We start from the raw sequence: 25,110 nt of genomic DNA, 5'->3' as shown, positions 1-25,110 counted from the left end.
TCAGTTTAACACACAGCACTGATCCCAGCAGAGACACTGTCTCACACTCAGTTTAACACACACACTGATCCCAGCAGAGATACTGTCTCACACTCAGTTTAACACACACACTGATCCCAGCAGAGACACTGTCTCACACTCAGTTTAACACACACACTGATCCCAGCAGAGACACTGTCTCACACTCAGTTTAACACACACACTGATCCCAGCAGAGACACTGTCTCACACTCAGTTTAACACACACACTGATCCCAGCAGAGACACTGTCTCACACTCAGTTTAACACACACACTGATCCCAGCAGAGACACGCTGTCTCACACTCAGTTTAACACACAGCACTGATCCCAGCAGAGACACGCTGTCTCACACTCAGTTGAACACACACACTTATCCCAGCAGAGACACGCTGTCTCACACTCAGTTTAACACACACACTGATCCCAGCAGAGACACGCTGTCTCACACTCAGTTTAACACACACACTGATCCCAGCAGAGACACGCTGTCTCACACTCAGTTTAACACACAGCACTGATCCCAGTAGAGACACTGTCTCACACTCCGTTTAACACACAGCGCTGATCCCAGCAGAGACACTGTCTCACACTCAGTTTAACACACAGCTCTGATCCCAGCAGAGACACTGTCTCACACTCAGTTTAACACACACACTGATCCCAGCAGAGACACTGTCTCACACTCAGTTTAACACACAGCACTGATCCCAGCAGAGACAGTCTCACACTCAGTTTAACACACACACTGATCCCAGCAGAGACACGCTGTCTCACACTCAGTTTAACACACACACTGATCCCAGCAGAGACACGCTGTCTCACACTCAGTTTAACACACACACTGATCCCAGCAGAGACGCTGTCTCACTCTCAGTTTAACACACACACTGATCCCAGCAGAGACACTGTCTCACACTCAGTTTAACACACAGCGCTGATCCCAGCAGACACGCTGTCTCACACTCAGTTTAACACACACACTGATCCCAGCAGACACTGTCTCACACTCAGTTTAACACACACACTGATCCCAGCAGACACACTGTCTCACACTCAGTTTAACACACACACTGATCCCAGCAGAGACACTGTCTCACACTCAGTTTAACACACACACTGATCCCAGCAGAGACACACTGTCTCACACTCAGTTTAACACACAGCACTGATCCCAGCAGAGACACTGTCTCACACTCAGTTTAACACACACACTGATCCCAGCAGAGACACTGTCTCACACTCAGTTTAACACACACACTGATCCCAGCAGAGACACTGTCTCACACTCAGTTTAACACACACACTGATCCCAGCAGAGACACTGTCTCACACTCAGTTTAACACACACACTGATCCCAGCAGAGACACTGTCTCACACTCCGTTTAACACACAGCGCTGATCCCAGCAGAGACACTGTCTCACACTCAGTTTAACACACACACTGATCCCAGCAGAGACACACTGTCTCACACTCAGTTTAACACACAGCTCTGATCCCAGCAGAGACACTGTCTCACACTCAGTTTAACACACACACTGATCCCAGCATAGACACTGTCTCACACTCAGTTTAACACACACACTGATCCCAGCAGAGACACTGTCTCACACTCAGTTTAACACACACACTGATCCCAGCAGAGACACGCTGTCTCACACTCAGTTTAACACACACACTGATCCCAGCAGAGACACTGTCTCACACTCCGTTTAACACACAGCGCTGATCCCAGCAGAGACACTGTCTCACACTCAGTTTAACACACAGCTCTGATCCCAGCAGAGACACTGTCTCACACTCAGTTTAACACACACACTGATCCCAGCATAGACACTGTCTCACACTCAGTTTAACACACACACTGATCCCAGCAGAGACACTGTCTCACACTCAGTTTAACACACACACTGATCCCAGCAGAGACAGTCTCACACTCAGTTTAACACACACACTGATCCCAGCAGAGACACGCTGTCTCACACTCAGTTTAACACACACACTGATCCCAGCAGAGACACGCTGTCTCACACTCAGTTTAACACACACACTGATCCCAGCAGAGACGCTGTCTCACTCTCAGTTTAACACACACACTGATCCCAGCAGAGACACTGTCTCACACTCAGTTTAACACACACACACTGATCCCAGCAGAGACACGCTGTCTCACACTCAGTTTAACACACAGCACTGATCCCAGCAGAGACACTGTCTCGCCCTCTAACACACACACTGATCCCAGCAGAGACACTGTCTCGCCCTCTAACACACACACTGATCCCAGCAGAGACACTGTCTCACACTCAGTTTAACACACACACACTGATCCCAGCAGAGACACTGTCTCACACTCAGTTTAACACACACTGATCCCAGCAGAGACACGCTGTCTCACACTCAGTTTAACACACACACTGATCCCAGCAGAGACACGCTGTCTCACACTCAGTTTAACACACACACTGATCCCAGCAGAGACACTGTCTCACACTCAGTTTAACACACACACTGATCCCAGCAGAGACACTGTCTCACACTCAGTTTAACACACACTATGATCCCAGCAGAGACACTGTCTCACACTCAGTTTAACACACACACACACTTATCCCAGCAGAGACACGCTGTTTCACACTCAGTTTAACACACAGCACTGATCCCAGCAGAGACACTGTCTCACACTCAGTTTAACACACACACTGATCCCAGCAGAGACACTGTCTCACACTCAGTTTAACACACACACTGATCCCAGCAGACACACTGTCTCACACTCAGTTTAACACACACACTGATCCCAGCAGAGACACTGTCTCACACTCAGTTTAACACACACACTGATCCCAGCAGAGACACTGTCTCACACTCAGTTTAACACACACACTGATCCCAGCAGACACACTGTCTCACACTCAGTTTAACACACACACTGATCCCAGCAGAGACACTGTCTCACACTCAGTTTAACACACACACTGATCCCAGCAGAGACACTGTCTCACACTCAGTTTAACACACAGCACTGATCCCAGCAGAGACACTGTCTCACACTCAGTTTAACACACACACTGATCCCAGCAGAGATACTGTCTCACACTCAGTTTAACACACACACTGATCCCAGCAGAGACACTGTCTCACACTCAGTTTAACACACACACTGATCCCAGCAGAGACACTGTCTCACACTCAGTTTAACACACACACTGATCCCAGCAGAGACACTGTCTCACACTCAGTTTAACACACACACTGATCCCAGCAGAGACACTGTCTCACACTCAGTTTAACACACACACTGATCCCAGCAGAGACACGCTGTCTCACACTCAGTTTAACACACAGCACTGATCCCAGCAGAGACACGCTGTCTCACACTCAGTTGAACACACACACTGATCCCAGCAGAGACACGCTGTCTCACACTCAGTTTAACACACACACTGATCCCAGCAGAGACACGCTGTCTCACACTCAGTTTAACACACACACTGATCCCAGCAGAGACACCGTCTCACACTCAGTTTAACACACACACTGATCCCAGCAGAGACACTGTCTCACACTCAGTTTAACACACAGCGCTGATCCCAGCAGACACGCTGTCTCACACTCAGTTTAACACACAGCGCTGATCCCAGCAGAGACACTGTCTCACACTCAGTTTAACACACACACTGATCCCAGCAGAGACACACTGTCTCACACTCAGTTTAACACACAGCACTGATCCCAGCAGAGACACTGTCTCACACTCAGTTTAACACACACACTGATCCCAGCAGAGACACTGTCTCACACTCAGTTTAACACACACACTGATCCCAGCAGAGACACTGTCTCACACTCAGTTTAACACACACACTGATCCCAGCAGAGACACTGTCTCACACTCAGTTTAACACACACACTGATCCCAGCAGAGACACTGTCTCACACTCCGTTTAACACACAGCGCTGATCCCAGCAGAGACACTGTCTCATACTCCGTTTAACACACAGCGCTGATCCCAGCAGAGACACTGTCTCACACTCCGTTTAACACACAGCTCTGATCCCAGCAGAGACACTGTCTCACACTCAGTTTAACACACACACTGATCCCAGCATAGACACTGTCTCACACTCAGTTTAACACACACACTGATCCCAGCAGAGACACTGTCTCACACTCAGTTTAACACACAGCACTGATCCCAGCAGAGACAGTCTCACACTCAGTTTAACACACACACTGATCCCAGCAGAGACACGCTGTCTCACACTCAGTTTAACACACACACTGATCCCAGCAGAGACACGCTGTCTCACACTCAGTTTAACACACACACTGATCCCAGCAGAGACGCTGTCTCACTCTCAGTTTAACACACACACTGATCCCAGCAGAGACACTGTCTCACACTCAGTTTAACACACAGCGCTGATCCCAGCAGACACGCTGTCTCACACTCAGTTTAACACACACACTGATCCCAGCAGAGACACTGTCTCACACTCAGTTTAACACACACACTGATCCCAGCAGAGACACACTGTCTCACACTCAGTTTAACACACACACTGATCCCAGCAGAGACACTGTCTCACACTCAGTTTAACACACACACTGATCCCAGCAGAGACACTGTCTCACACTCAGTTTAACACACACACTGATCCCAGCAGAGACACTGTCTCACACTCCGTTTAACACACAGCGCTGATCCCAGCAGAGACACTGTCTCACACTCAGTTTAACACACAGCTCTGATCCCAGCAGAGACACTGTCTCACACTCAGTTTAACACACACACTGATCCCAGCATAGACACTGTCTCACACTCAGTTTAACACACACACTGATCCCAGCAGAGACACTGTCTCACACTCAGTTTAACACACACACTGATCCCAGCAGAGACACGCTGTCTCACACTCAGTTTAACACACACACTGATCCCAGCAGAGACACTGTCTCACACTCAGTTTAACACACAGCACTGATCCCAGCAGAGACACTGTCTCACACTCCGTTTAACACACAGCGCTGATCCCAGCAGAGACACTGTCTCACACTCAGTTTAACACACAGCTCTGATCCCAGCAGAGACACTGTCTCACACTCAGTTTAACACACACACTGATCCCAGCATAGACACTGTCTCACACTCAGTTTAACACACACACTGATCCCAGCAGAGACACTGTCTCACACTCAGTTTAACACACAGCACTGATCCCAGCAGAGACAGTCTCACACTCAGTTTAACACACACACTGATCCCAGCAGAGACACGCTGTCTCACACTCAGTTTAACACACACACTGATCCCAGCAGAGACGCTGTCTCACTCTCAGTTTAACACACACACTGATCCCAGCAGAGACACTGTCTCACACTCAGTTTAACACACACACACTGATCCCAGCAGAGACACGCTGTTTCACACTCAGTTTAACACACACACTGATCCCAGCAGAGACACTGTCTCACACTCAGTTGAACACACAGCACTGATCCCAGCAGAGACACTGTCTCACACTCAGTTTAACACACACACTGATCCCAGCAGAGACACTGTCTCACACTCAGTTTAACACACACACTGATCCCAGCAGACACACTGTCTCACACTCAGTTTAACACACACACTGATCCGAGCAGAGACACTGTCTCACACTCAGTTTAACACACAGCACTGATCCCAGCAGAGACACTGTCTCACACTCAGTTTAACACACACTGATCCCAGCAGAGACACGCTGTCTCACACTCAGTTTAACACACACACTGATCCCAGCAGAGACACGCTGTCTCACACTCAGTTTAACACACAGCACTGATCCCAGCAGAGACACTGTCTCGCCCTCTAACACACACACTGATCCCAGCAGAGACACTGTCTCACACTCAGTTTAACACACACACACTGATCCCAGCAGAGACACTGTCTCACACTCAGTTTAACACACACTGATCCCAGCAGAGACACGCTGTCTCACACTCAGTTTAACACACACACTGATCCCAGCAGAGACACGCTGTCTCACACACAGTTTAACACACACACTGATCCCAGCAGAGACACTGTCTCACACTCAGTTTAACACACACACTGATCCCAGCAGACACACTGTCTCACACTCAGTTTAACACACACACTGATCCCAGCAGAGACACGCTGTCTCACACTCAGTTTAACACACACACTGATCCCAGCAGAGACACTGTCTTACTGTGTTTGTCATTTCTGAATTTCTGTCTCTGTGTTGGTCTCTCAGCCCTCTCTCTCTGTGCTGTACATGCTGTCTGATGGAGCTACCCATGAGGCCGTCCACCTGCTGTGTCGGATGCTGGTGTTTGACCCGGTAAGAGAGAAACAGACCACAGTGTCATCTTCCTCACCTGACAGTTCAAAACTGAGAGGGAGAGAGGGGTTAATACAGACACACTGACTGGACACCCCAGTACATTAACACTGCACTGAGAGAGAGAGGGGTTAATACAGACACACTGACTGGACACCCCAGTACATTAACACTGCACTGAGAGAGAGAGGGGTTAATACAGACACACTGACTGGACACTCCAGTACATTAACACTGCACTGAGAGAGAGAGGGGTTAATACACACACTGACTGGACACTCCAGTACATTAACACTGCACTGAGAGAGAGAGGGGTTAATACAGACACACTGACTGGACACTCCAGTACATTAACACTGTATGAGAGAGAGAGAGGGGTTAATACAGACACACTGACTGGACACCCCAGTACATTAACACTGCACTGAGAGAGAGAGGGGTTAATACAGACACACTGACTGGACACTCCAGTACATTAACACTGCACTGAGAGAGAGAGGGGTTAATACACACACTGACTGGACACTCCAGTACATTAACACTGCACTGAGAGAGAGAGGGGTTAATACAGACACACTGACTGGACACTCCAGTACATTAACACTGTATGAGAGAGAGAGAGGGGTTAATACACACACACTGACTGGACACTCCAGTACATTAACACTGCACTGAGAGAGAGAGAGGGGTTTATACAGACACACTGACTGGACACTCCAGTACATTAACACTGCACTGAGAGAGAGAGAGGGGTTCATACAGACACACTGACTGGACACTCCAGTACATTAACACTGCACTGAGAGAGAGAGAGGGGTTAATACACACACACTGACTGGACACTCCAGTACATTAACACTGCACTGAGAGAGAGAGGGGTTAATACACACACTGACTGGACACTCCAGTACATTAACACTGCACTGAGAGAGAGAGAGGGGTTAATACAGACACACTGACTGGACACTCCAGTACATTAACACTGCTGGGGTCTGTGATGTCTCTCTCCCAGGCGAAGAGGATCTCCGGGAGTGACGCCCTCTCCCATCCCTACCTGGAGGAGGGGCGTCTCCGCTACCACACCTGCATGTGCCAGTGCTGCTACTCCGTGCCCAGCGGCCGCATCTACACCCACGACTTCGAGCCGCCCGCCGCCCGGACCTTCCAGGACCAGTACGAGCACAACCTGGGCTCTGTGTGGCAGGGCAAAGGTGAGAGTGACAGGAGACACACTCACAGCAGAGTACAGCACAACCTGGGCTCTGTGTGGCAGGGCAAAGGTGAGAGACAGGAGACACACTGACAGCAGAGTAAAGCACAACCTGGGCTCTGTGTGGCAGGGCAAAGGTGAGAGACAGGAGACACACTCACAGCAGAGTAAAGCACAACCTGGGCTCTGTGTGGCAGGGCAAAGGTGAGAGTGACAGGAGACACACTCACAGCAGAGTACAGCACAACCTGGGCTCTGTGTGGCAGGGCAAAGGTGAGAGACAGGAGACACACTGACAGCAGAGTAAAGCACAACCTGGGCTCTGTGTGGCAGGGCAAAGGTGAGAGTGACAGGAGACACACTCACAGCAGCAGTACAGCACAGCCTGGGCTCTGTGTGGCAGGGCAAAGGTGAGAGACAGGAGACACACTGACAGCAGCAGTACAGCACAGCCTGGGCTCTGTGTGGCAGGGCAAAGGTGAGAGACAGGAGACACACTCACAGCAGCAGTACAGCACAGCCTGGGCTCTGTGTGGCAGGGCAAAGGTGAGAGACAGGAGACACACTCACAGCAGAGTAAAGCACAACCTGGGCTCTGTGTGGCAGGGCAAAGGTGAGAGACAGGAGACACACTGACAGCAGCAGTACAGCACAGCCTGGGCTCTGTGTGGCAGGGCAAAGGTGAGAGACAGGAGACACACTCACAGCAGCAGTACAGCACAGCCTGGGCTCTGTGTGGCAGGGCAAAGGTGAGAGACAGGAGACACACTCACAGCAGAGTAAAGCACAACCTGGGCTCTGTGTGGCAGGGCAAAGGTGAGAGTGACAGGAGACACACTCACAGCAGAGTACAGCACAACCTGGGCTCTGTGTGGCAGGGCAAAGGTGAGAGACAGGAGACACACTGGCAGCAGAGTAAAGCACAACCTGGGCTCTGTGTGGCAGGGCAAAGGTGAGAGACAGGAGACACACTCACAGCAGAGTAAAGCACAACCTGGGCTCTGTGTGGCAGGGCAAAGGTGAGAGTGACAGGAGACACACTCACAGCAGCAGTACAGCACAGCCTGGGCTCTGTGTGGCAGGGCAAAGGTGAGAGACAGGAGACACACTGACAGCAGCAGTACAGCACAGCCTGGGCTCTGTGTGGCAGGGCAAAGGTGAGAGACAGGAGACACACTCACAGCAGCAGTACAGCACAGCCTGGGCTCTGTGTGGCAGGGCAAAGGTGAGAGACAGGAGACACACTCACAGCAGAGTAAAGCACAACCTGGGCTCTGTGTGGCAGGGCAAAGGTGAGAGTGACAGGAGACACACTCACAGCAGAGTACAGCACAACCTGGGCTCTGTGTGGCAGGGCAAAGGTGAGAGACAGGAGACACACTGGCAGCAGAGTAAAGCACAACCTGGGCTCTGTGTGGCAGGGCAAAGGTGAGAGACAGGAGACACACTCACAGCAGAGTAAAGCACAACCTGGGCTCTGTGTGGCAGGGCAAAGGTGAGAGTGACAGGAGACACACTCACAGCAGCAGTACAGTACAGCCTGGGCTCTGTGTGGCAGGGCAAAGGTGAGAGACAGGAGACACACTGACAGCAGCAGTACAGCACAGCCTGGGCTCTGTGTGGCAGGGCAAAGGTGAGAGACAGGAGACACACTCACAGCAGCAGTACAGCACAGCCTGGGCTCTGTGTGGCAGGGCAAAGGTGAGAGACAGGAGACACACTGACAGCAGCAGTACAGCACAGCCTGGGCTCTGTGTGGCAGGGCAAAGGTGAGAGTGACAGGAGACACACTCACAGCAGAGTACAGCACAACCTGGGCTCTGTGTGGCAGGGCAAAGGTGAGAGACAGGAGACACACTGGCAGCAGAGTAAAGCACAACCTGGGCTCTGTGTGGCAGGGCAAAGGTGAGAGACAGGAGACACACTCACAGCAGAGTAAAGCACAACCTGGGCTCTGTGTGGCAGGGCAAAGGTGAGAGTGACAGGAGACACACTCACAGCAGAGTACAGCACAACCTGGGCTCTGTGTGGCAGGGCAAAGGTGAGAGACAGGAGACACACTCACAGCAGAGTACAGCACAGCCTGGGCTCTGTGTGGCAGGGCAAAGGTGAGAGACAGGAGACACACTCACAGCAGAGTAAAGCACAACCTGGGCTCTGTGTGGCAGGGCAAAGGTGAGAGACAGGAGACACACTCACAGCAGCAGTACAGCACAGCCTGGGCTCTGTGTGGCAGGGCAAAGGTGAGAGACAGGAGACACACTGACAGCAGCAGTACAGCACAGCCTGGGCTCTGTGTGGCAGGGCAAAGGTGAGAGACAGGAGACACACTCACAGCAGCAGTACAGCACAGCCTGGGCTCTGTGTGGCAGGGCAAAGGTGAGAGACAGGAGACACACTCACAGCAGCAGTACAGCACAGCCTGGGCTCTGTGTGGCAGGGCAAAGGTGAGAGACAGGAGACACACTGACAGCAGCAGTACAGCACAGCCTGGGCTCTGTGTGGCAGGGCAAAGGTGAGAGACAGGAGACACACTCACAGCAGCAGTACAGCACAGCCTGGGCTCTGTGTGGCAGGGCAAAGGTGAGAGACAGGAGACACACTCACAGCAGCAGTACAGCACAGCCTGGGCTCTGTGTGGCAGGGCAAAGGTGAGAGACAGGAGACACACTGACAGCAGCAGTACAGCACAGCCTGGGCTCTGTGTGGCAGGGCAAAGGTGAGAGACAGGAGACACACTCACAGCAGCAGTACAGCACAGCCTGGGCTCTGTGTGGCAGGGCAAAGGTGAGAGACAGGAGACACACTGACAGCAGCAGTACAGCACAGCCTGGGCTCTGTGTGGCAGGGCAAAGGTGAGAGACAGGAGACACACTCACAGCAGCAGTACAGCACAGCCTGGGCTCTGTGTGGCAGGGCAAAGGTGAGAGACAGGAGACACACTGACAGCAGCAGTACAGCACAGCCTGGGCTCTGTGTGGCAGGGCAAAGGTGAGAGACAGGAGACACACTCACAGCAGCAGTACAGCACAGCCTGGGCTCTGTGTGGGAAGACAGAGAGAGACAGGAGACACACTCACAGCAGCAGTACAGCACAGCCTGGGCTCTGTGTGGGAAGACAGAGAGAGACAGGAGACACACTCACAGCAGAGTACAGCACAGCCTGGGCTCTGTGTGGCAGGGCAAAGGTGAGAGACAGGAGACACACTCACAGCAGAGTACAGCACAGCCTGGGCTCTGTGTGGCAGGGCAAAGGTGAGAGTGACAGGAGACACACTCACAGCAGCAGTACAGCACAGCCTGGGCTCTGTGTGGCAGGGCAAAGGTGAGAGACAGGAGACACACTCACAGCAGCAGTACAGCACAGCCTGGGCTCTGTGTGGGAAGACAGATAGAGACAGGAGACACACTCACAGCAGAGTACAGCACAGCCTGGGCTCTGTGTGGCAGGGCAAAGGTGAGAGACAGGAGACACACTCACAGCAGCAGTACAGCACAGCCTGGGCTCTGTGTGGCAGGGCAAAGGTGAGAGTGACAGGAGACACACTCACAGCAGCAGTACAGTACAGCACAGCCTGGGCTCTGTGTGGCAGGAGAGAGAGAGAGACAGGAGACACACTCACAGCAGCAGGAGAGAGAGGAGGGAGTGCAGAGGGACGGGGAGAGGGGTACAGGGGTGTCTGAGGGGTGTCTGCTGACCTCTGTCTGTGTCTCTTCCAGAGCTCATCCATCGGTTCATCACTGAGCAGCAGCAGGGCAGACGCAGCGTCCCTCTGTGTATCAACCCCCACAGTACCGCCTTCAAGACCTTCATCAGGTACTGACACACACACACACACACACTGTCTCTCTCTCTCCTCTGTGTATCAACCCCCACAGTACCGCCTTCAAGACCTTCATCAGGTACTGACACACACACACACACACACTGTCTCTCTCTCTCCTCTGTGTATCAACCCCCACAGTACCGCCTTCAAGACCTTCATCAGGTACTGACACACACCACACACTCACTCAGACACACACACACACACTCACACACTGTCTCTCTCTCTCCTCTGTGTATCAACCCCCACAGTACCGCCTTCAAGACCTTCATCAGGTACTGACACACACACACACACACACACACACTGTCTCTCTCTCTCCTCTGTGTATCAACCCCCACAGTACCGCCTTCAAGACCTTCATCAGGTACTGACACACACACACACACACACACACACACTGTCTCTCTCTCCTCTGTGTATCAACCCCCACAGTACCGCCTTCAAGACCTTCATCAGGTACTGACACACACACACACACACACACTGTCTCTCTCTCCTCTGTGTATCAACCCCCACAGTTCCGCCTTCAAGACCTTCATCAGGTACTGACACACACACACACACACTCACACACTGTCTCTCTCTCTCCTCTGTGTATCAACCCCCACAGTACCGCCTTCAGGACCTTCATCAGGTACTGACACACACACACACACACACACACACTGTCTCTCTCTCTCCTCTGTGTATCAACCCCCACAGTACCGCCTTCAAGACCTTCATCAGGTACTGACACACACACACACACACACACACACACACTGTCTCTCTCTCTCCTCTGTGTATCAACCCCCACAGTACCGCCTTCAAGACCTTCATCAGGTACTGACACACATACACACACACACACACACACACACACACTGTCTCTCTCTCCCTCTGTGTATCAACCCCCACAGTACCGCCTTCAAGACCTTCATCAGGTACTGACACACACACACACACACACACACACACTGTCTCTCTCTCTCTCCTGTGTATCAACCCCCACAGTACCGCCTTCAAGACCTTCATCAGGTACTGACACACACACACACACACACTGTCTCTCTCTCCTCTGTGTATCAACCCCCACAGTACCGCCTTCAAGACCTTCATCAGGTACTGACACACACACACACACACACACACACACACTGTCTCTCTCTCTCCTGTGTATCAACCCCCGCAGTACCGCCTTCAAGACCTTCATCAGGTACTGACACACACACACACACACTCAGACACACGCACACACACTGTCTCTCTCTCCTCTGTGTATCAACCCCCACAGTACCGCCTTCAAGACCTTCATCAGGTACTGACACACACCACACACTCACTCAGACACACACACACACACACACTGTCTCTCTCTCTCCTGTGTATCAACCCCCACAGTACCGCCTTCAAGACCTTCATCAGGTACTGACACACACACACACACACACACACTGTCTCTCTCTCTCCTCTGTGTATCAACCCCCACAGTACCGCCTTCAAGACCTTCATCAGGTACTGACACACACACACACACACACACACACACACTGTCTCTCTCTCTCCTCTGTGTATCAACCCCCACAGTACCGCCTTCAAGACCTTCATCAGGTACTGACACACACACACACACACACACACACTGTCTCTCTCTCTCCTCTGTGTATCAACCCCCACAGTACCGCCTTCAAGACCTTCATCAGGTACTGACACACACACACACACACACACACTGTCTCTCTCTCTCCTCTGTGTATCAACCCCCACAGTACCGCCTTCAAGACCTTCATCAGGTACTGACACACACACACACACACACTGTCTCTCTCTCCCTCTGTGTATCAACCCCCACAGTACCGCCTTCAAGACCTTCATCAGGTACTGACACACACACACACACACACACACACACTGTCTCTCTCTCTCCTCTGTGTATCAACCCCCACAGTACCGCCTTCAAGACCTTCATCAGGTACTGACACACATACACACACACACACACACACTGTCTCTCTCTCCCTCTGTGTATCAACCCCCACAGTACCGCCTTCAAGACCTTCATCAGGTACTGACACACACACACACACACACTGTCTCTCTCTCTCCTCTGTGTATCAACCCCCACAGTACCGCCTTCAAGACCTTCATCAGGTACTGACACACACACACACACACACACACTGTCTCTCTCTCTCCTCTGTGTATCAACCCCCACAGTACCGCCTTCAAGACCTTCATCAGGTACTGACACACACACACACACACACACTGTCTCTCTCTCCTCTGTGTATCAACCCCCACAGTACCGCCTTCAAGACCTTCATCAGGTACTGACACACACACACACACACACACACACACTGTCTCTCTCTCCCCTGTGTATCAACCCCCACAGTACCGCCTTCAAGACCTTCATCAGGTACTGACACACACACACACACACACTGTCTCTCTCTCCTCTGTGTATCAACCCCCACAGTACCGCCTTCAAGACCTTCATCAGGTACTGACACACACACACACACACACACACACACTGTCTCTCTCCTCTGTGTATCAACCCCCACAGTACCGCCTTCAAGACCTTCATCAGGTACTGACACACACACACACACACACACTGTCTCTCTCTCTCCTCTGTGTATCAACCCCCACAGTACCGCCTTCAAGACCTTCATCAGGTACTGACACACACACACACACACACACACTGTCTCTCTCTCTCCTGTGTATCAACCCCCGCAGTACCGCCTTCAAGACCTTCATCAGGTACTGACACACACACACACACACACACACACACACACTGTCTCTCTCTCCTCTGTGTATCAACCCCCACAGTACCGCCTTCAAGACCTTCATCAGGTACTGACACACACACACACACACACTGTCTCTCTCTCCTCTGTGTATCAACCCCCACAGTACCGCCTTCAAGACCTTCATCAGGTACTGACACACACACACACACACACACACACACACTGTCTCTCTCTCCTCTGTGTATCAACCCCCACAGTACCGCCTTCAAGACCTTCATCAGGTACTGACACACACACACACACACTGTCTCTCTCTCCTCTGTGTATCAACCCCCACAGTACCGCCTTCAAGACCTTCATCAGGTACTGACACACACACACACACACACACACACTGTCTCTCTCTCTCCTCTGTGTATCAACCCCCACAGTACCGCCTTCAAGACCTTCATCAGGTACTGACACACACACACACACACACACACTGTCTCTCTCTCCTCTGTGTATCAACCCCCACAGTACCGCCTTCAAGACCTTCATCAGGTACTGACACACACACACACACACACTGTCTCTCTCTCCCTCTGTGTATCAACCCCCACAGTACCGCCTTCAAGACCTTCATCAGGTACTGACACACACACACACACACACACACTGTCTCTCTCTCCTCTGTGTATCAACCCCCACAGTACCGCCTTCAAGACCTTCATCAGGTACTGACACACACACACACACACACACACTGTCTCTCTCTCCTCTGTGTATCAACCCCCACAGTACCGCCTTCAAGACCTTCATCAGGTACTGACACACACACACACACACACACTGTCTCTCTCTCCCCTGTGTATCAACCCCCACAGTACCGCCTTCAAGACCTTCATCAGGTACTGACACACACACACACACACACACTGTCTCTCTCTCTCCTGTGTATCAACCCCCGCAGTACCGCCTTCAAGACCTTCATCAGGTACTGACACACATACACACACACACACACACACTGTCTCTCTCTCCCTCTGTGTATCAACCCCCACAGTACCGCCTTCAAGACCTTCATCAGGTACTGACACACACACACACACACACACACTGTCTCTCTCTCCCTCTGTGTATCAACCCCCACAGTACCGCCTTCAAGACCTTCATCAGGTACTGACACACACACACACACACACACTGTCTCTCTCTCCCTCTGTGTATCAACCCCCACAGTACCGCCTTCAAGACCTTCATCAGGTACTGACACACACACACACACACTCAGACACACGCACACACAGTCTCCCTCCCTCTCTCCTGTCTCCCTCTCCCTCCTGTCTCACTCTCTCTCTCCTCTGTCTCCCTCTCTCTCATGTCTCTCCCTCCTGTCAATTCAATTCAATTCAAGGTGCTTTATTAGCATGACCGATGGGTACAATCAGTGTTGCCAAAGCAAATGAAAGTAATGATATTTACATGAAACAAAACAAAAATAGAAGTAAAATAAAATCTACAGACATATTACAGACATTTACAACAAAGACATATTATACAATATTGACATATACTGTAGGCGGCTGGAGCATTATTGGGAGACAGACTCACTGTTCCTCAGGCTGGGACAGGAGATCACACACTGTATTATTATTATTGAGAGACAGGCTCACTGTTCCTCAGGCTGGGACAGGAGATCACACACTGTATTATTATTATTGAGAGACAGGCTCACTGTTCCTCAGGCTGGGACAGGAGATCACACACTGTATTATTATTATTGAGAGACAGGTTCACTGTCTGTTCCTCAGGCTGGGACAGGAGATCACACACTGTATTATTATTATTGAGAGACAGACTCACTGTCTGTTCCTCAGACTGGGACAGGAGATCACACACTGTATTATTATTATTGAGAGACAGGCTCGCTGTCTGTTCCTCAGGCTGTGACAGGAGATCACATACTGGGCTGCCAGTTCAACTGAGTTCCCTCCTCCCTCTCCCAGTAGGATTGGGACCCGTTGTGATTCTGGCAGGTGTGGGAACTCTGGGACTAAATTTCTGAGTTTCGGGAAGACTGTTTCTCTAATCCCAGAGTATCTGTCCCAGTGCAGTAGGAAGTGCACCTCTCTCCCTCTCTCTCATGCCTCTCTCCCCTGTCTCCCTCTCTGCCCTGTCTCACTCTCTCCTGTCTCCCTCTCTCCCCTGTCTCACTCTCTCCTGTCTCGCTCTCCCAGGTCCACAGCCTGGCACTCCTCCAAAGTCTCACGGAAGGAGGAGAGATGAGGAAGAGGAGGGCTCGGTGCCCTTCGTGCTGTGCGAGGGGGAGAGGAGGGCTGTGCTGCTCGTGGACTGAGACTCGTGGACTCGGGTTCGAGGAGGGCTGTGGCTGGCAGAGGATGCTGGGATACGCTTGAGCTGGCACTAGGAAGTTCTGCACATCTGACACTTTGCTCTAACTCACACACACACACACACAGAACTGCACTGATGCAGTGTGACCCAGACTGGACTGGAGGGGTACAGTGTGACCCAGACTGGACCAGTGATCTCTGGACTGGAGGGGTACAGTGTGACCCAGACTGGACTGGAGGGGTACAGTGTGCCCCAGACTGGACCAGTGATCTCTGGACTGGAGGGGTACAGTGTGCCCCAGACTGGACCAGTGATCTCTGGACTGGAGGGGTACAGTGTGCCCCAGACTGAGCTGCAGGGGTACAGTGTGACCCAGACTGGACCAGTGATCTCTGGACTGCAGGGGTACAGTGTGACCCAGACTTGACTGGAGGGGTACAGTGTGACCCAGACTGGACCAGTGATCTCTGGACTGGAGGGGTACATTGTGTCCCAGACTGGACCAGTGATCTCTGGACTGGAGGGGTACAGTGTGCCCCAGACTGGACCAGTGATCTCTGGACTGGAGGGGTACAGTGTGCCCCAGACTGGACTGGAGGGGTACAGTGTGACCCAGACTGGATCAGTGATCTCTGGACTGCAGGGGTACAGTGTGACCCAGACTGGACTGGAGGGGTACAGTGTGACCCAGACTGGACCAGTGATCTCTGGACTGGAGGGGTACAGTGTGACCCAGACTGGACTGGAGGGGTACAGTGTGACCCAGACTGAGCTGCAGGGGTACAGTGTGACCCAGACTGGACCAGTGATCTCTGGACTGGAGGGGTACAGTGTGACCCAGACTGGACCAGTGATCTCTGGACTGGAGGGGTACAGTGTGCCCCAGACTGGGCTGCAGGGGTACAGTGTGACCCAGACTGGACTGGAGGGGTACAGTGTGACCCAGACTGGACCAGTGATCTCTGGACTGGAGGGGTACAGTGTGACCCAGACTGGACTGGAGGGGTACAGTGTGCCCCAGACTGGACCAGTGATCTCTGGACTGGAGGGGTACAGTGTGACCCAGACTGAGCTGCAGGGGTACAGTGTGACCCAGACTGGACCAGTGATCTCTGGACTGGAGGGGTACAGTGTGCCCCAGACTGGGCTGCAGGGGTACAGTGTGACCCAGACTGGACTGGAGGGGTACAGTGTGACCCAGACTGGACCAGTGATCTCTGGACTGGAGGGGTACAGTGTGACCCAGACTGGACTGGAGGGGTACAGTGTGCCCCAGACTGGACCAGTGATCTCTGGACTGGAGGGGTACAGTGTGACCCAGACTGGACCAGTGATCTCTGGACTGGAGGGGTACAGTGTGCCCCAGACTGGACCAGTGATCTCTGGACTGGAGGGGTACAGTGTGCCCCAGACTGAGCTGCAGGGGTACAGTGTGACCCAGACTGGACCAGTGATCTCTGGACTGCAGGGGTACAGTGTGACCCAGACTTGACTGGAGGGGTACAGTGTGACCCAGACTGGACCAGTGATCTCTGGACTGGAGGGGTACATTGTGTCCCAGACTGGACCAGTGATCTCTGGACTGGAGGGGTACAGTGTGCCCCAGACTGGACCAGTGATCTCTGGACTGGAGGGGTACAGTGTGCCCCAGACTGGACTGGAGGGGTACAGTGTGACCCAGACTGGATCAGTGATCTCTGGACTGCAGGGGTACAGTGTGAACTCGACTGGACCAGTGATCTCTGGACTGGAGGGGTACAGTGTGACCCAGACTGGACTGGAGGGGTACAGTGTGACCCAGACTGGACCAGTGATCTCTGGACTGGAGGGGTACAGTGTGACCCAGACTGGACTGGAGGGGTACAGTGTGCCCCAGACTGGACCAGTGATCTCTGGACTGGAGGGGTACAGTGTGACCCAGACTGAGCTGCAGGGGTACAGTGTGACCCAGACTGGACCAGTGATCTCTGGACTGGAGGGGTACAGTGTGCCCCAGACTGGGCTGCAGGGGTACAGTGTGCCCCAGACTGGGCTGCAGGGGTACAGTGTGACCCAGACTGGACTGGAGGGGTACAGTGTGACCCAGACTGGACCAGTGATCTCTGGGCTGCAGGGGTACAGTGTGCCCCAGACTGGACTGGAGGGGTACAGTGTGACCCAGACTGGACCAGTGATCTCTGGACTGGAGGGGTACAGTGTGACCCAGACTGGACTGGAGGGGTACAGTGTGCCCCAGACTGGACCAGTGATCTCTGGACTGGAGGGGTACAGTGTGACCCAGACTGGACCAGTGATCTCTGGACTGGAGGGGTACAGTGTGCCCCAGACTGGACCAGTGATCTCTGGACTGGAGGGGTACAGTGTGCCCCAGACTGAGCTGCAGGGGTACAGTGTGACCCAGACTGGACCAGTGATCTCTGGACTGCAGGGGTACAGTGTGACCCAGACTTGACTGGAGGGGTACAGTGTGACCCAGACTGGACCAGTGATCTCTGGACTGGAGGGGTACATTGTGTCCCAGACTGGACCAGTGATCTCTGGACTGGAGGGGTACAGTGTGCCCCAGACTGGACCAGTGATCTCTGGACTGGAGGGGTACAGTGTGCCCCAGACTGGACTGGAGGGGTACAGTGTGACCCAGACTGGATCAGTGATCTCTGGACTGCAGGGGTACAGTGTGAACTCGACTGGACCAGTGATCTCTGGACTGGAGGGGTACAGTGTGACCCAGACTGGACTGGAGGGGTACAGTGTGACCCAGACTGGACCAGTGATCTCTGGACTGGAGGGGTACAGTGTGACCCAGACTGGACTGGAGGGGTACAGTGTGACCCAGACTGGACCAGTGATCTCTGGACTGGAGGGGTACAGTGTGACCCAGACTGGACTGGAGGGGTACAGTGTGACCCAGACTGAGCTGCAGGGGTACAGTGTGACCCAGACTGGACCAGTGATCTCTGGACTGGAGGGGTACAGTGTGACCCAGACTGGACCAGTGATCTCTGGACTGGAGGGGTACAGTGTGCCCCAGACTGGGCTGCAGGGGTACAGTGTGACCCAGACTGGACTGGAGGGGTACAGTGTGACCCAGACTGGACCAGTGATCTCTGGACTGGAGGGGTACAGTGTGACCCAGACTGGACTGGAGGGGTACAGTGTGCCCCAGACTGGACCAGTGATCTCTGGACTGGAGGGGTACAGTGTGACCCAGACTGAGCTGCAGGGGTACAGTGTGACCCAGACTGGACCAGTGATCTCTGGACTGGAGGGGTACAGTGTGCCCCAGACTGGGCTGCAGGGGTACAGTGTGCCCCAGACTGGGCTGCAGGGGTACAGTGTGACCTAGACTGGACTGGAGGGGTACAGTGTGACCCAGACTGGACCAGTGATCTCTGGGCTGCAGGGGTACAGTGTGCCCCAGACTGGACTGGAGGGGTACAGTGTGCCCCAGACTGGGCTGCAGGGGTACAGTGTGACCCAGACTGGACTGGAGGGGTACAGTGTGACCCAGACTGGACCAGTGATCTCTGGACTGGAGGGGTACAGTGTGCCCCAGACTGGACCAGTGATCTCTGGACTGGAGGGGTACAGTGTGCCCCAGACTGGACTGGAGGGGTACAGTGTGACCCAGACTGGATCAGTGATCTCTGGACTGCAGGGGTACAGTGTGAACTCGACTGGACCAGTGATCTCTGGACTGGAGGGGTACAGTGTGACCCAGACTGGACTGGAGGGGTACAGTGTGACCCAGACTGGACCAGTGATCTCTGGACTGGAGGGGTACAGTGTGACCCAGACTGGACTGGAGGGGTACAGTGTGACCCAGACTGGACCAGTGATCTCTGGACTGGAGGGGTACAGTGTGACCCAGACTGGACTGGAGGGGTACAGTGTGACCCAGACTGAGCTGCAGGGGTACAGTGTGACCCAGACTGGACCAGTGATCTCTGGACTGGAGGGGTACAGTGTGACCCAGACTGGACCAGTGATCTCTGGACTGGAGGGGTACAGTGTGCCCCAGACTGGGCTGCAGGGGTACAGTGTGACCCAGACTGGACTGGAGGGGTACAGTGTGACCCAGACTGGACCAGTGATCTCTGGACTGGAGGGGTACAGTGTGACCCAGACTGGACTGGAGGGGTACAGTGTGCCCCAGACTGGACCAGTGATCTCTGGACTGGAGGGGTACAGTGTGACCCAGACTGAGCTGCAGGGGTACAGTGTGACCCAGACTGGACCAGTGATCTCTGGACTGGAGGGGTACAGTGTGCCCCAGACTGGGCTGCAGGGGTACAGTGTGCCCCAGACTGGGCTGCAGGGGTACAGTGTGACCCAGACTGGACTGGAGGGGTACAGTGTGACCCAGACTGGACCAGTGATCTCTGGGCTGCAGGGGTACAGTGTGCCCCAGACTGGACTGGAGGGGTACAGTGTGACCCAGACTGGACCAGTGATCTCTGGACTGGAGGGGTACAGTGTGACCCAGACTGGACTGGAGGGGTACAGTGTGCCCCAGACTGGACCAGTGATCTCTGGACTGGAGGGGTACAGTGTGACCCAGACTGGACCAGTGATCTCTGGACTGGAGGGGTACAGTGTGCCCCAGACTGGACCAGTGATCTCTGGACTGGAGGGGTACAGTGTGCCCCAGACTGAGCTGCAGGGGTACAGTGTGACCCAGACTGGACCAGTGATCTCTGGACTGCAGGGGTACAGTGTGACCCAGACTTGACTGGAGGGGTACAGTGTGACCCAGACTGGACCAGTGATCTCTGGACTGGAGGGGTACATTGTGTCCCAGACTGGACCAGTGATCTCTGGACTGGAGGGGTACAGTGTGCCCCAGACTGGACCAGTGATCTCTGGACTGGAGGGGTACAGTGTGCCCCAGACTGGACTGGAGGGGTACAGTGTGACCCAGACTGGATCAGTGATCTCTGGACTGCAGGGGTACAGTGTGAACTCGACTGGACCAGTGATCTCTGGACTGGAGGGGTACAGTGTGACCCAGACTGGACTGGAGGGGTACAGTGTGACCCAGACTGGACCAGTGATCTCTGGACTGGAGGGGTACAGTGTGACCCAGACTGGACCAGTGATCTCTGGACTGGAGGGGTACAGTGTGACCCAGACTGGACTGGAGGGGTACAGTGTGACCCAGACTGAGCTGCAGGGGTACAGTGTGACCCAGACTGGACCAGTGATCTCTGGACTGGAGGGGTACAGTGTGACCCAGACTGGACCAGTGATCTCTGGACTGGAGGGGTACAGTGTGACCCAGACTGGACTGGAGGGGTACAGTGTGACCCAGACTGGACCAGTGATCTCTGGACTGGAGGGGTACAGTGTGACCCAGACTGGACTGGAGGGGTACAGTGTGACCCAGACTGAGCTGCAGGGGTACAGTGTGACCCAGACTGGACCAGTGATCTCTGGACTGGAGGGGTACAGTGTGACCCAGACTGGACCAGTGATCTCTGGACTGGAGGGGTACAGTGTGCCCCAGACTGGGCTGCAGGGGTACAGTGTGACCCAGACTGGACTGGAGGGGTACAGTGTGACCCAGACTGGACCAGTGATCTCTGGACTGGAGGGGTACAGTGTGACCCAGACTGGACTGGAGGGGTACAGTGTGCCCCAGACTGGACCAGTGATCTCTGGACTGGAGGGGTACAGTGTGACCCAGACTGAGCTGCAGGGGTACAGTGTGACCCAGACTGGACCAGTGATCTCTGGACTGGAGGGGTACAGTGTGCCCCAGACTGGGCTGCAGGGGTACAGTGTGCCCCAGACTGGGCTGCAGGGGTACAGTGTGACCCAGACTGGACTGGAGGGGTACAGTGTGACCCAGACTGGACCAGTGATCTCTGGGCTGCAGGGGTACAGTGTGCCCCAGACTGGACTGGAGGGGTACAGTGTGCCCCAGACTGGGCTGCAGGGGTACAGTGTGACCCAGACTGGACTGGAGGGGTACAGTGTGACCCAGACTGGACCAGTGATCTCTGGGCTGCAGGGGTACAGTGTGACCCAGACTGGACTGGAGGGGTACAGTGTGACCCAGACTGGACAAGTGATCTCTGGACTGGAGGGGTACAGTGTGCCCCAGACTGGGCTGCAGGGGTACAGTGTGACCCAGATTGGACCAGTGATCTCTGGGCTGCAGGGGTACAGTGTGACCCAGACTGGACCAGTGATCTCTGGGCTGCAGGGGTACAGTGTGACCCAGACTGGGCTGCAGGGGTACAGTGTGACCCAGACTGGACCAGTGATCTCTGGACTGGAGGGGTACAGTGTGACCCAGACTGGACTGGAGGGGTACAGTGTGCCCCAGACTGGACCAGTGATCTCTGGACTGGAGGGGTACAGTGTGACCCAGACTGGACTGGAGGGGTACAGTGTGCCCCAGACTGGACCAGTGATCTCTGGACTGGAGGGGTACAGTGTGACCCAGACTGGGCTGCAGGGGTACAGTGTGCCCCAGACTGGGCTGCAGGGGGACAGACAGACAGACAGACAGACAGACAGACAGACAGTCAGTCACTGGAGGCAGGGACATGTCTGAGCACTGGCACTGCTTTCAGAGGGTCAAGCTCCTTCTGCAGTAAGAGACGGTGTGTTTGAGAGTCTGGGTGTCTGAGGTGGTATCTGCAGATGTGCAGCTGTTGAGACCCTAACACTGGATTTGAATTTAAAATCCCACTAATCCTGACGGGATTTTCCTTTTGTTTTCCTTAATTGCTGAGAGTTTCTGTGTGAGAGGGACCGCGACTGGCCCCATTGCTGCTGTGATCACCCTTCCTGTGTTTTTAATGTGTGCGACTTCGCGGTAGCTGATTGGTTGTCTGTAGATCATGTGACCAGATATGGTCCCCCCAATGGGATGTACCACTTGACTTGTCTAGTTTGGGGGGGGGGGGGGGTGGGCGGGAGGATATGGAACTGGGTGATACCATGTGTTTTCCTGACGCTCAGTGGGGGGGTGTGAAAGTGGGGTTCGGGGGCAGTTCCCCCAGTGGGCATAGATGAAGATTTCCTGTCGTTTTCGGTTCGTAAGGTTTCTGAATTGTCGGTTTTGTTTGTTTTTAAGTGTAAAGTTTTTATTTTAATTGTATTTTAATTTTTTCCCGGCGAATACTTGAATTTAATAAAAAAATAAATGAGACTATGAAGGAGCGAGTGTGTGTCAGTTGTGCGGTGGAGCGGGCGTCACGTCCAGGGTGTGTGCTGCCTGCTGCCTGCTGGGATAGACCCCAGCTCCCCCAGCACTCGGGGCTGGATAACGCAGTTTGAATCTGGAGAGACTGAACAGGAGAGCAAGAACTGGGAATGAAGCTCCCAGTGAACAGCAGTCTGATCCGCTCCAGGTGTGACAGTGCTGTCAGTCAGACTCCCAGTGCGCAGCAGTCTGATCCGCTCCAGGTGTGACAGTGCTGTCAGACCCCCAGTGCGCAGCAGTCTGATCCGCTCCAGGTGTGACAGTGCTGTCAGTCAGACTCCCAGTGCGCAGCAGTCTGATCCGCTCCAGGTGTGACAGTGCTGTCAGACTCCCAGTGCACAGCAGTCTGATCCGCTCCAGGTGTGACAGTGCTGTCAGACTCCCAGTGCGCAGCAGTCTGATCCGCTCCAGGTGTGACAGTGCTGTCAGACTCCCAGTGCGCAGCAGTCTGATCCGCTCTAGGTGTGACAGTGCTGTCAGACCCCCAGTGCGCAGCAGTCTGATCCGCTCCAGGTGTGACAGTGCTGTCAGACTCCCAGTGCGCAGCAGTCTGATCCACTCCAGGTGTGACAGTGCTGTCAGTCAGACTCCCAGTGCGCAGCAGTCTGATCTGCTCCAGGTGTGACAGTGCTGTCAGACTCCCAGTGTGCAGCAGTCTGATCCGCTCCAGGTGTGACAGTGCTGTCAGTCAGACTCCCAGTGCGCAGCAGTCTGATCTGCTCCAGGTGTGAGAGTGCTGTCAGACTCCCAGTGCGCAGCAGTCTGATCCGCTCCAGGTGTGACAGTGCAGTCAGTCAGACTCCCAGTGCGCAGCAGTCTGATCCGCTCCAGGTGTGACAGTGCTGTCAGACTCCCAGTGCGCAGCAGTCTGATCCGCTCCAGGTGTGACAGTGCTGTCAGTCAGACTCCCAGTGCACAGCAGTCTGATCCGCTCCAGGTGTGACAGTGCTGTCAGACTCCCAGTGCGCAGCTGTCTGATCCGCTCCAGGTGTGACAGTGCTGTCAGACCCCCAGTGCGCAGCAGTCTGATCCGCTCCAGGTGTGACAGTGCTGTCAGTCAGACTCCCAGTGCGCAGCAGTCTGATCCGCTCCAGGTGTGACAGTGCTGTCAGACCCCCAGTGCGCAGCAGTCTGATCCGCTCCAGGTGTGACAGTGCTGTCAGTCAGACTCCCAGTGCGCAGCAGTCTGATCCGCTCCAGGTGTGACAGTGCTGTCAGACCCCCAGTGCGCAGCAGTCTGATCCGCTCCAGGTGTGACAGTGCTGTCAGTCAGACTCCCAGTGCGCAGCAGTCTGATCCACTCCAGGTGTGACAGTGCTGTCAGACCCCCAGTGCGCAGCAGTCTGATCCACTCCAGGTGTGACAGTGCTGTCAGTCAGACTCCCAGTGCGCAGCAGTCTG

At 54.0% G+C, this 25,110-nt stretch overlaps 1 protein-coding gene across 1 annotated transcript in view; it reads left to right on the top strand.

Annotated features, from left to right (window-relative positions):
- nlk1 (nemo-like kinase, type 1) overlaps positions 1-23,662 on the top strand; it is a 50,260-nt gene extending 26,598 nt beyond the window's left edge. The window contains exons 8-11 of the mRNA XM_088917804.1: positions 6,289-6,375; positions 7,388-7,586; positions 11,306-11,402; positions 16,376-23,662. Of these exons, the coding sequence (XP_088773930.1) occupies positions 6,289-6,375; positions 7,388-7,586; positions 11,306-11,402; positions 16,376-16,424 (432 nt within the window). The 3' untranslated portion in view covers positions 16,425-23,662. The remainder of the gene's footprint in view (positions 1-6,288; positions 6,376-7,387; positions 7,587-11,305; positions 11,403-16,375) is intronic.
- Positions 23,663-25,110: the final 1,448 nt, after the last annotated feature.

The sequence above is a fragment of the Atractosteus spatula genome, chromosome 5 (genome assembly GCF_055471065.1).
Source record: "Atractosteus spatula isolate fAtrSpa1 chromosome 5, fAtrSpa1.hap1, whole genome shotgun sequence".
NCBI classification, from domain to species: domain Eukaryota; kingdom Metazoa; phylum Chordata; class Actinopteri; order Semionotiformes; family Lepisosteidae; genus Atractosteus; species Atractosteus spatula.
This window is presented reverse-complemented; position numbering and strand designations above follow the sequence as displayed.